This window comes from Hylobates moloch, unplaced genomic scaffold, assembly GCF_009828535.3.
Source record: "Hylobates moloch isolate HMO894 unplaced genomic scaffold, HMol_V3 SCAFFOLD_8, whole genome shotgun sequence".
Taxonomy (NCBI): Eukaryota; Metazoa; Chordata; class Mammalia; order Primates; family Hylobatidae; genus Hylobates; species Hylobates moloch.
This window is the reverse complement of record NW_026652283.1, coordinates 18,000,077-18,012,351: the sequence shown is the minus strand read 5'-3', so window position 1 is coordinate 18,012,351 and position 12,275 is coordinate 18,000,077. Positions and strand designations below refer to the sequence as shown.

The following is a 12,275-nucleotide window of genomic DNA, read 5'->3' as shown; positions in this document are numbered from 1 at the left end:
TGAGGGTGTTGAAGTGGAAGAAGCTGATGTTGAGAAACACATAGCTAGAAACATTTAGACCATGAGATACACAAAAATTTGATAGAAACATATAATGACTTCTTTTGCAGATCTGCAGATTACTAAGGTTCCTAAGTTAAAGCCAGCCAACTTCATGACACACATTTTGAATAAGGAAAAAGAATAGGGTAACTTATGACAGTCTTGACGACTGCTTGAGAATGGTAAGAATACAGTGAGAAAATACCCCCAGTATGTTAAAAAGCAGCTATCTTTAAGTTTTACCATGCCATAGTACAGAAACTAGATTTAAATAACGCCCATACAAATATAATCTTTCTTAAAACACTAGGTTGGGGGACGTTATAGAGGGCTACCCCTGAAAGTAAATATTTTTACAAAGCCTTTTCCCTAAAAAATAGGTATAATGCTTTTAAAGTTAATAAAACCATATGAAAATCTAGTAATTTTGCAAATGTACTGCAGACCTCCAAGTACATATCAATCAAATACTCTGCACAAAAACTTTAGGAAAATGGCACATTTAATATTCAACAGCAAAATGTTCAGCGAAGCCATGCTAAGAATACTGCAGCATCTTGAAAAGCATGGATGAATTGTGGTTTTCCAAATAAATATAAACAAAAAATAAAATAAACACTGATGTCATGAGTAAATCTGAGAATAAATCAAAACTGTCACTGAGGGATTTTGCAGATGATAAAGCAGTATCATTCACTGTCCAAGACCTTACTTGCTGGTACAGTTGGGGTCTTAGCGCCGAGTTCTCAATCATTGTGTGAACCATGGTGATAATAGGTTCATTTTCTTTCATCTATTTCAAATCAGGAGGAGCATACAGCAAACATCAGTTTACAGCATAGCTAGATTTGAAAGACGACACTGTAAATATAGCCTCTACTTTAATATCTTCCTAATAGTGCAGTTGTTTACATTTTACCCCATGGTTTTACAGATTTAATTCATATAAACCATTTCAAACAAGTATTAAACGCTGTGAAATACTTCCAAGAAAAAACTACTAATTGCAACACTGCCACAACTAGTTTTACTTCATACATATAATCACGATATAGTCAATTAATATTTCTACATATACTAAAATAGATGATAAATCATAATTCAAAGGGTAAACGAAAGGGCGAGAACCTACACAATCAGGAGAAAAATGGTATAATTTAATTGATTATGAATTCAGTAATAAAGCTGAAAATGATAATTCAGTTCTGTGTAAGGTTATAAAAAATTAGTTCTCTACAAATATTAAAATATAATATATTGAATGTGTCACTTAATCACATATTTTATTAAAGGTAATCTTGACATTTATAGACACTCTATTTTGGATTTTCTCACAGTATAATACCACGTGTAGAATTACACAAGGATATCCAAACTAAGACTTAATTCAGCAAAGACTTGGTATGTCTCCTCAGCTTCTAAAAGGGTAGTCTGAAACCAAGCTTAACATTTCCAGCTATGTTGTACTTAATTACTGCCTCTAGAAAAATATTTGTTTTAGCAGGCTCTGTACTTGAGTTAAAGCACTCCAAAGACCATTATGATGTATATAGTAAAAGGCCAAGAAAGCTTTACCATTTGTAAGTAGACAGGTCTGTTTATAATGGTAATTTGTAATGTTTACTTTATGTAATTTTCATCTTTCATATATAGAAAATAAGTATTTCTATCATGGTTGACAAATGCTACCTTACTGCTTCAGCTAAGTCTACAACAAAAGTTCATTAATCTCAAAATTAGCAATTTATTAATATAATGTAAGAAAAAACTAAATCTTAAAACTCTTTTTCTAGACAATTATATTTTCAGTCTAATTGCCAATAAAATTTGTTTAGTTATCAAAGTTAGAAACCTCCTGTGACTGGTTTAATCTACTTTTTAGTCAGTTAAGTGATAATGAAACACATGCTTGTCTTTTAACAATATCCCAATTAAAAGTTTCATTCAGACTAGACCATTTATTTTTAAATCTCTGTGCCTACAACTGCTTTTTGGAAGTGAGGACATTAAAAAAAAAAAAAAAAAAACTTCCATGAAGAATAGATTGACAAATTTTAGTCGTACATCAATGACTTTTGACAAAAGTATTCACATATGTAACAATCAAAACATACAGAATGTTTCCATCTACCCAGGTAGTTCCCTCATGTTACTTTACCACCAACCTGATTAATAAATTAATTTTGTCACTTATTAATTAAATGTAAAGGTATTTGGAATAACACATCAGCTAAACAAAAAATTCTTACTGTTATGGTGATCTGCTGCCCAGATTGGAATGCAGTGGCCCTATCATGGCTCACTGCGGCCTCAAACTCCTAGGCTTAGGCGATCCTCCCACATCAGCCTCTCGCACAGTTAGGACTACAGGCACATGCCACATGCCAGCTAATTTTTTATTTTTTGTAGAGACAGGGTCCTCATTTTGTTGCCCAGGCTGGTCTTGAACTCCTGGGCTCAAGCAATCCTCCTGGCTCATCTTTTATAATTGTTTTGGGGGAGCCAGGAACCTCGCTCATAAGAGATGGTGAAATTGATAAAGGTTGTGTGTTCTGTTTCACTGACCGGCGGTTATCCCATCTCTCTTCCTTTCCTTGGGCCTGCCTATTCCTCGAGACACAACAATATTGAAATTAGGCCAATTAATAACCCTACAATGGCTTCTAACAGTGCAAGTGAAAGGAAGACTTGCATGCTTATCACTTTAAATCAAAAGCTAGAAATGATTAAGGTTAGTGAGGAAGGCATGTCGAAAAGCTGAGACAGGCCGAAAACTAGACCTCTTGTGGTAAACATTTACCCAAGTTGAGAAGGCAAAGAAATAAGTTGTTGAAAGAAATTATAAGTGCTATTCCAGTCAACATACAAATGATAAGAAAGCAAAACAGCCTTGTTGCTAATAGGGAGAAAGTTTTAGTGGTCTGAAGAGAAGATCAAACAGCCACAACATTCCCTTAAGCCAAAGCCTATTCCAGAGCAAGGCCCTTCAATCCTATGAAGGTTGACAGAGGTAAGGAAGCTGCAGAAGGAAAGTTGGAAGCTGGCAGTTTGGCTTATGGAAAGAAGCCATCTCCATAACATATAAGTGCAAAGTGAAGCAGCAGGTGCTGATGGAGAAGCTGCAGCAAGTTATTCAGAAGATCTAGCTAAGATAACTGAAGAAGGTGGCTGCATTCAATGATAGATTTTCAATGTAGACGAAATAGCCTTGTATGGGAATCAGATGCCACCTAGGACTTTCATAACTAGAGAGGGAAAGCCAATGCCTGGCTCCAAAGCTTCAAATAGGATGACGCTCTTGTTTGGGGCTAATGCAGCTGGTAATTCAAGCTGAAGCCGATGCTCATTTACTATTATGATAATCCTGATGTTAAATCTACTTTGCTTATGCTCCAAAAACGGAACAACAAAGCCTGGATGATAGCACATCTGTTTACAGCATGGTTTACTGAATATTTTAAACCCACTGTTGAGAACTACTGCTCAGAAAGATTTCTTTCAAAATATGAGTGCCCACTGACAATAAACCTAGTTACCCAAGAGCTCTGATGGAAACACATAAGGAGATTAATGTGGTTTTCACGACTGTTAACACAACATCCATTCTGCAGCCCATGGATCAAGGAATCACTTCAACTTGCAATTATTATTATTTAGGGAATGTATTTCATAAGGCTCTAGCTGGTACAGATAGTGATTCTTCTGATGGATATGGGTGAATTCAAGAAGAAACTTCTGGAAAGAATTCACCATTCTGGATACTAGATATTTGTGATTTAAGAGAGGAGGTCAAAATAGCAACATTAACAGAAGTTTGAAAACACTGGTTCCAACTCTCATGAATGAGTTTGAGGGGTTTAGAACTTCAGTGGAGGAAAGAACTGCAGATGTGGTGGAAATAAAAAGAATAAGAAGTGAAGCCTGAAGATGTGAGTGAATTGCTTCAATCTCATACTAAAACTTGAGTGGACGAGGAACTGCATCTTATGGATGAGCAAAGAAAGTAGTTTCTCGAGATAAAATCTACTTCTGGTGAAGATACTGTGAACATTGTTGAAATGACAACAAAGCATTTAGAATATATAAACTTGGTTGATAAAGCAGCAGCAGAGTTTGAGAGGACCAGTTCAATTTTACTTTTTTTTTTTAAATTTTTTGAGACAGAGTTTTGCTCTGTTGCCCAGACTGGAGTGCAGTGGAGTAATCACAGTTCACTGCAGCCTTGACCTCCCGTCCTGGGCTCAAACGATCCTGCTGCTTCAGCCTCCCAAGTAGCTGGGACTACAGGCATATACATTTTTAATCCTGGCTGATTAAAATTTTTTTTTTTTTTTGCAGAGACAGGGTCTTGGTATGTTGCCAAGGCTGGTCTCAAACTCCTGGCCTCATGCAATCCTCCCACCTTGTCCTTCCAAAGTGATAGGCATGAGCCACCATGCCCGACCCCACTCCAATTCTGAAAGAAGTTCTACGATGGGCAATATGTTCTCAAACACCATTGCATGCTACAGAGAAATGTTTTCGTGAAAAGAAGAGTCAACTGATGTAGCAAACTTCATTGTTGTCTTATTTTAAGGAACTGCCACAGCCATCCCAACCTTCAGCAACCACCACCCTGATCAGTTAGCAAACGTCAACATCAAGGCAAGACCTTCCACTAGCAAAAAGATTAGGACTTGCTGAAGGCTCAGATGATCATTAGTGTTTTTTAGCAATACAGGTTTTTTTTTTCTTAGACATAATGCTATTGCACATTTAACAGAATACAGTATAGAGTAAGCATAACTTTTACAGGCACTGGGAAACCAAATAAAACAAAAAAAAAAACACGCCCAGCTAATTTTTGCAGAGATGGGGTTTTGTCATGTTTCCCAGGCTGGTCTTGAACTCCTGAGCTCAAAGCGATCCACCAGCCTTGGCTTCCCAAAGTGCTGGGATTACAGGTGAGAGCTACTGTGCCTAGCCTGCATTCTTTTTTTTTTTTTTTTGAGAGGGAGCCTCGCTCTGTCACCCAGGCTGGAGTGCAATGGCGCCATTTTGGCTCACTTCAACCTCCGCCTCCCGGGTTCAAGCAACTCTCCTGCCTCAGCCTTCTGAGTAGCTGGGATTACAGGTGCCCACCACCACACTCAGCTAATTTTTGTATTTTTAATAGAGACGGGGTTTCACCATGTTGGTCAGACTGGTCTCTAACTCCTGACCTAAGATGATTCACCTGCCTCGGCCTTCCCAAAATGCTGGGATTACAGGCATGAGCCTGGCCTTCAAGTTCTTAAAAAAAAAAAAAAAAAAAAAATACACATAATTCACTTCTGGTTTGAATATGAGAATCCTAGAAACCATTTTAAGAGTGGTGTTAACAGTCTACATATTGTGTTGTAAGGAATCAGAGGAAAGACTACATAGTACACGTAGGATGTTTAAGGATTCACTTGAAATGAGTTAAATGCTTTGCTTCTTGCTTTAATTCCTTCTTTGAAGCAACAGGTAATACAGATTTACATTTAAGTTAATTGCTAAATTATAAAGCTATTATAAAAGGCAGATTATTTCATAATAATAGGAATGAAAATGTATGATTCAGGCATTATACAATTTTTTTAAGTTTAAGGGTTTTATTATCAAAGTCTTGTAAAATAATTTCAGAAATTGTACATCAACATGGCACAGACTGTAGCCTACTTTTGTTTTTACTGCACAAAGTGGAGCTTGAAATGTAACAAAGAAAGCAGTTGCTTAACTACTTTGCATATATAACATGAAATCACTGTGTGCCTAAGAATACTACTGCAGTAACACAAATTTATCGGTTTTATACAACTTGAGATTTTATTTTTTTTTTAGACAGAGTCTCACTGTCGCCCAGGCTGGAGTGCAGTGGCACGATCGAGGCTCACTGCAACCTCCACCTCCCGGGTTCAAGCGTTCTCCTGCCTCAGACTCCCGAGTAGCTGGGATTACAGGTGTCTACCACTAATTTTTCTATTTTTAGTAAAGACGGGGTTTCACCATGTTGGCCAGGCTGATCTCGATCTCCTGACCTCAAGTGATCTGCCCGCCTTGGCCTCCCAAAGTGTTGGGATTACAGGTGTGAGCCACTACAGCCAGTCAGATTTGTCTTATTTTAAAAGCATATGAAGGTCAATTTCCAACACTGAGTTTAAAACAAATAAATTAATGAAAGAGTGGAAAATTCAAAATAAGGGCAAGAGATGAGTTTTTTTTTTCTTTAAGGTGGACTCAGGATAGATAGCTTTCACTGATGTAGATGTGGAATAAATTATTTCAGGAAAAAAAAATCCCAAACATGAAAAACTATACAACTGTACTTCAAAATATACTATTTACTCACTGCCAAAGACAGTTTTACTTGAAATCTTGTTTCTGTAATTAAACCTTAATTAGCCATCAAAAAAGGTTAGTGCATAATAACCACTCAAAGTTAAACCAAAATCACAAAAATTTTGCTACAAGGCTTAAAGGATTATCTATTTCTTTTCTCTTTTTTTTTTGAGATGGAGTCTCGCTCTGTCGCCTAGGCTGGAGTGCAGTAGCACAATCTCGGCTCACTGCAATCTCCGCCTCCTGGGTTCAAGTGATTCTCCTGCCTCAGACTCCGGAGTAGCTGGGATTACAGGCATGCACCACCATGCCTGGCTAATTGTGTGTGTGTGTGTTTTTTTTTACTAGAGACAAGGTTTCGCCATGTTAGCCAGGCTGGTCTGGAACTCCTCACCTCAGGTGATCTGCCCCCGTCGGCCTCCCAAAGCGCTAAAATTACAGGCGTGAGCCACAGTGCCCAGCCGGATTATCATTTCAAATGCTCATTTCCAGATGGAACTATGTTAATTTGTCATGTCAACAAACAAGACCATAAGTAGATCCATCATGTTGGAGGATTTTAATGACATTTAGGATATTCTTGCCACAATAACATGCAATCAGTGCATTTCCTACATGGCTCTATTATGGCAATGAATAAAATTCCATAAGTACTATAAGTGAACTTAATAAAGGAAATTATATGACATAAACAATCCATTCTTGCTGTAGATGCATGTAGCTTTTCATTTTTGTTATGAAGCAGCACCAATAGTAAAACGGGTTACACCATCAGATTTCACCATGACAAGAATTGCTTACGTCATACCATTTTCTAAAAGCTTTTTGATGTAAATAAGTAATATTAGTAACAAGAGCTTTATAACCATTAATAACTCAGAGCTATATACATCTAGGGTTGAGATGAACAAATACAACATTGAGAAATCACACAAAGGAATGACACTGATGCATGTATACAGCTGGATTCCCATAGAGGCAATATTCAGTCACTCATATCCATGTCTTCTTCATGATGATCATTCCCATTCACTTTGTGTTCTCCTAGTGAGTCACCAGTTCCCTTTTCCACAGAACGTTTCTTTGTTTTAGGGGAACCTGCTTCTATTGCTTTCTTCTCTTTTTTTTCTCTCTCCCACTGTCATACCCTTGTTCCTCTTCATCATAAACCCGTGTAACTTTTACATCTGTATCACTCTGATTTTCTTTCCCGGTCCTTTTCCTTATCTTTACTCTTCTTCTTGCTTGTTGATCGTTCTCTTTCATTCCGATTTCTTTCTTTATCTTTCTTCTTCTTTTTATGTTTCCCAGGGGATGGTGAGAGAGACAATTTTCTTTTAGGAGACTGAGACTTTTTAGAAGATCTTGTTCCACTCCTGCTTCTTTGTTGTCGTCTCTCTGTACTTCTATAATGTCTAGCTGTGCTGTAACTTTCTGGGGGTGTTTTCGAACGTTTCTTCTGTCTTCTTTCTTTTTGTCCTTCGTTTTTGATGTGCTCCTTGACCTTCCACCTCTCTCTCTGGAATGAGATCTTCTCTGTCTTGAGCTTTTGGATAATCAATGACTCCTAGACTTACAATGTAATCACTCTCTTGATCTGCTTCTTGACTGTGTCTAGAAGATGAGAGTCCTCCTCCTAGAATGTGATCTTGAATGCCTTCTCTCTTCTTTATCTGGTTCTATAGCAGCCGAAATTATGGAGTGTGCTTCTTGTACTCTTTTCATAGCTTCCTCTATTTTTTTTTTTGAGACAAGAGTTTTGTGCTCGTTGCCCAGGCTGGAGTGCAATGGCACGATCTTGGCTCACTGCAACCTCCACCTCCAGGGTTCAAGCGATTCTCCTGCCTCAGCCTCCTAAGTATTTGGGATTACAGGCATGCGCCACCATGCCTGGCTAATTTTGAATTTTTAGTATAGACGAGGTTTCACTATGTTGGTCGGGTTGGTCTCGAACTCCTGACCTCAAGTGATCTACCCGCCTCAGCCTCCCAAAGTTCTGGGATTACTGGCATGAGCCACCATGTGGGACCCCTTTCTCTATTTCTTTACTAGAGGTATCCGATTTCAGACTTGGTGAAACAAGACCAGCAGCTACATGCTTCGATCAACAGTACTCATAAGCTTCAGCAACTGATCTGTGGCAGCAGACTGAGTTCCAGTTTGCTCCAGGAAGCCCAAGTGCGGCAAGGGCAGGAACAAGAGTAGGAGGAGCCCCCAAAGCAGCAGGTGGAACAGCGCCAGCCTGAGTAAGTGGGTTAGGAGTAGGCAGGAGCCCAACACCAGGCAGAAGACCTGCCATTGCATTAGCTGGTGCCAACAGAGACAAGCCTCAGCCTTATCAGGAATAACTCCTTCTGCATATGGTACGTTATCAAAGCTCTGTCAAGGAATACAGTGTTTGTCAGACATGGTGCGACAACTGCTGAGTCTGGATCACGGAACTTAACGAGATTGAGATTGGCAAAGGTGAATTATCCGGCGGGAAGAGGTGTGGTTCGTCGATCTTGCCTAGGAAACCGAAGAGAGTCCGCATCTGCTCAGAGCTAGCGCTCGGGGAGATTAGTCACCTATTACCTCGATGCCGCCGCCACCACCTCCTCTGCTACTGGGCCTGCCGCTGCGGCCCGGATCCGCAGTGCTGGGGACGATGGTAGTGTTGCTCATGGCGCTGCTCGCGTTCTCGCTCCTGCTTTAACACATCAAACACACAGTGAGGAGGGGGAAGAGGAACCGGTTCGTGGGAGGAGGGTGTCCGATGCTACAGCCTCTGCTGCTCCAGCCACTGTTGCCACCTTTTCTCCACCCTGCTGCACGCCGCGGGGGCGGGGATGAGAACACGCTAGTTGAAGACCACGAGAAAACAAACGGCCACCCCCACCTCGCCTCCAACCGCACAATTTTCATAATTAACTCTAGCTGTAAATAAGAAAACATACGTGACAACATCTTGGAAATACACTTAGGTAATAATGCCGGTGTATTTCTGTTCGCAACAAAACACATTTTTACTTGAAATTTCTAAGTCCAAGTGTTTAGAAAAACTATCTAGAAAATCTGATACTTAATCCTGGCCTCTTTAGCAGTTTTGAGGTCTGTTGGGCAAATATGAATAACTTGATCTACTTCTTTAGATGGAGTATCGGACTGTCGCCTGGGCTGGAGTGCAATGGGGCGATCTCAGCCCACTGCAACCTCTGCCTCCCGGGTTCAAGTGGTTCTCCTGCTTCAGCCTCCGGAGTAGCTGGGATTACAGGCGTGCGCCACCAAGTCCAGCCAATTTTTTGTATTTTTAGTAGAGCCACTGCGCCTAGTCTTCAAATAGGTTTTTTTTTTAAGACGGAGTTTTGCTGTTGTTGCCCAGGCTGGAGGGCAATGGCGCAATCTCGGCTCACTGCAACCTGACTCCCAGGGTGAAGCGATTCTCCTGCCTCAGACTCCCAAGTAGCTGGGATTACAGGCATGTGCCACAACGCCCAGCTAATTTTTTGTATTTTTAGTAGAGACGGGGTTTCTCCACGGTAGTCAGGCTGGTCTCAAACTCCTGACCTCAGGTGATTCGTCTGCCTTGGCCTCCCAAAGTGCTGGAATTACAGGCCTCAGCCATCGTGCTGGGTCTTTTTTTTTTTTTTGAGACAGTCTCGCTGTCACCCAGGCTGGAGTGCAGCCGTGCCATCTTGGCTCACTGCAACCTCTGCCTCCCAGGTTCAAGTGATTCTCCTGCCTCAGCCTCCTGAGTAGCTGGGATTACAGGCGCTCATCACCCCCTCAGGCTAATTTTTGTATTTTTAGTAGAGACGGAGTTTCACCATGTTGGTCAGGCTGGTCTTGAACTCCTGACCTCATGATCTGCCCTCCTCGGCCTCCCAAAGTGCTGGAATTACAGGCGTGAGTCACTGCACCCCACCTATTGAATAACTTCGTTTTAAAACCCCATCATCAAAAACCATTGAATTATATGTAATTACATCTGCTAGGATCTTGTGCAGAATTTCCCAACTGACACCCATGGGCTGGAAATGGGTTACAAGGTTGTGGGGACAAGGACCACCTCAGCTTCAGAAGGCCTAGTCTGCTCCCTGCAGGGCTAAGGCTCATGACATCACCTCCTGCTTATTTGTTTCAAGGTGCTGTACAAATATCCTCACTTTCTATGTGTCCACACATGAAAAAAGGTAGCACCAAGACAGTGCTTGTTTCAGAAAACCTAGACTTCTTTTTTTCATTTCTAACTAAAAAATTAAAAAAAAAGAAAGAGACAAGGGGTTTCGCCATGTTGGCCAGGCTAGTCTCGAACTCCTGGGCTCAAGGCATCCACCCGTCTTGGCCTCCCAAAGTGCTAGGATTACAGGCATGAGGCATCACACCCAGCTGACTTTTCTCCTTTCTTTGGTGTAGTTCTCGTACCTGGCAAAAGAAAAAAAAAAAAAGCCACCCCACAAAACTACCTATGGAGATTTAAAACCTTTACAGGTATGGGCCCTGGCAATTCTTATTGGGGACTGGGGGAAAGACAGCCTTGAGTATTGTACTTTGTTTTTGTCTTTCTGAAGATTTACTGTCAGTTCTGAGAAGTCAGGCTTGTGAACCATGGTCCTATCCTGGCACCAATTCAAGTAAACATGACTGCCAAAGAATTTTTCAAGGTCCAGATGAGTTGATAACAGATACTGATCAAGGTAATTGCACAACTATCAAAGATAAAAAACTTCAAACTAAGTAAACACAAGTATTGGATCTAGATTAAAATATTTTCTTGTTGTCTAAGTATAAGATATAGCATTAAGAGATTTTAACCCCCTTTTAAAAGCTGATGTGCAATGGCGCAATCTCAGCTCACTGCAAGCTCCACCTCCCTGGTTCAAGCGATTCTCTTGCCTCAGCCTTGTGAGTAGCTGGGATTACAGGTGCCCACTACTACGCCCAGCTAATTTTTGAGTTTTTAGTAGAGACGGGGTTTCACCATGTTGGCCAGGCTGGTCTTGAACGCCTGACCTCAGGCTTCCCAAAGTGTTGGGATTACAGGCGTGACCCACCGTGCCCGGCCAGTTACTCTTTTTCTTAAGAGATGGGGTCTTGGCCATGCGCGGTGGCTCACGCCTATAGTACCAGCACTTTGGGAGGCCAAGGCAGGTGGATCAGTTGAGGCCAGGAGTTCAAGACCAGCATGGGTAACATGGTGAAACCCCCCTGTCTACAAAAAATTAGCTGGGCATGGTGGTGCAGGCCTGTGGTCCCAGTTACTTGAGAGGCTGAGGCAGAAGGATCACTTCAGCCTAGGTGGTTGAAGCTGCAGTGGGCCATGACTGCCACTGTACTCCAGCCTGGGTGACAAAGCCAGATCATGTCTCAAAAAAAAAAAAAAAAAAAAGCTCAAAGAAAAGATATCTTAAAAAAAAAAACAACAGGGTCTGACTACGTTGCCCAGGCTTGAGTGCAGTGCTTATTCACAGATGTGATCCCACTACCAATCAGCATGGAAGTCTTGACGTGCTGCATTTCCCACTGGGCTGGCTCACCCCTCCTTAGGCAGCCCAGTGGTCCTCCATTCCCAGGAGGTTGCCATATTGATGCTGAACTTAGTGTGGACACCTGATCAGCATAGTGCACAAAAGCCCACAACTCCTAGACTCAAGTGTTCTTTCTGCTTCAGTCTACTTGGTAGCTGGGACTATATAGCCTTGTGCCACTGTGCCAGCTACTTTAGTAGCTTTTAAATGTCTGTTTCAAACCTATCGCTGGAGAAATTAGACCAGCTCTGAACTCAGAAAAAATAGGATATTCTAACTCATGAGGTAAAATGCTCCTGAATCATTTGGGGAGGGGGAAAAGAGATGAGTAGTGAGCAGAGCCAAGATAGTCATTCATACAATTCATCCTTAGAAAAAATTAAT

General features: G+C 41.1%; 1 protein-coding gene and 1 pseudogene across 35 annotated transcripts in view; both read right to left on the bottom strand.

Moving 5' to 3' along the window:
- PLEKHA5 (pleckstrin homology domain containing A5) overlaps window positions 1–12,275 on the bottom strand; it is a 247,936-nt gene that overhangs the window by 62,369 nt on the left and 173,292 nt on the right. For 24 of the 35 annotated variants that reach the window (XR_004249157.2, XR_009214697.1, XM_032159750.2 and 21 more), the window contains one exon: window positions 755–835. The exons of 10 other annotated variants lie outside the window; for them this stretch is intronic. Coding sequence is in view for 23 of the 25 variants with exons in the window: in XM_032159750.2 (XP_032015641.1) it covers window positions 755–835 (81 nt within the window). In the remaining 2 variants the exon portion in view is untranslated. Of the gene's footprint in view, window positions 1–754; window positions 885–12,275 lie in introns of those variants that run through there. One more of the 35 variants, XM_032159766.2, reaches the window with a different exon arrangement.
- On the bottom strand, window positions 5,764–9,198 carry LOC116472745 (serine/arginine-rich splicing factor 11-like; annotated as a pseudogene).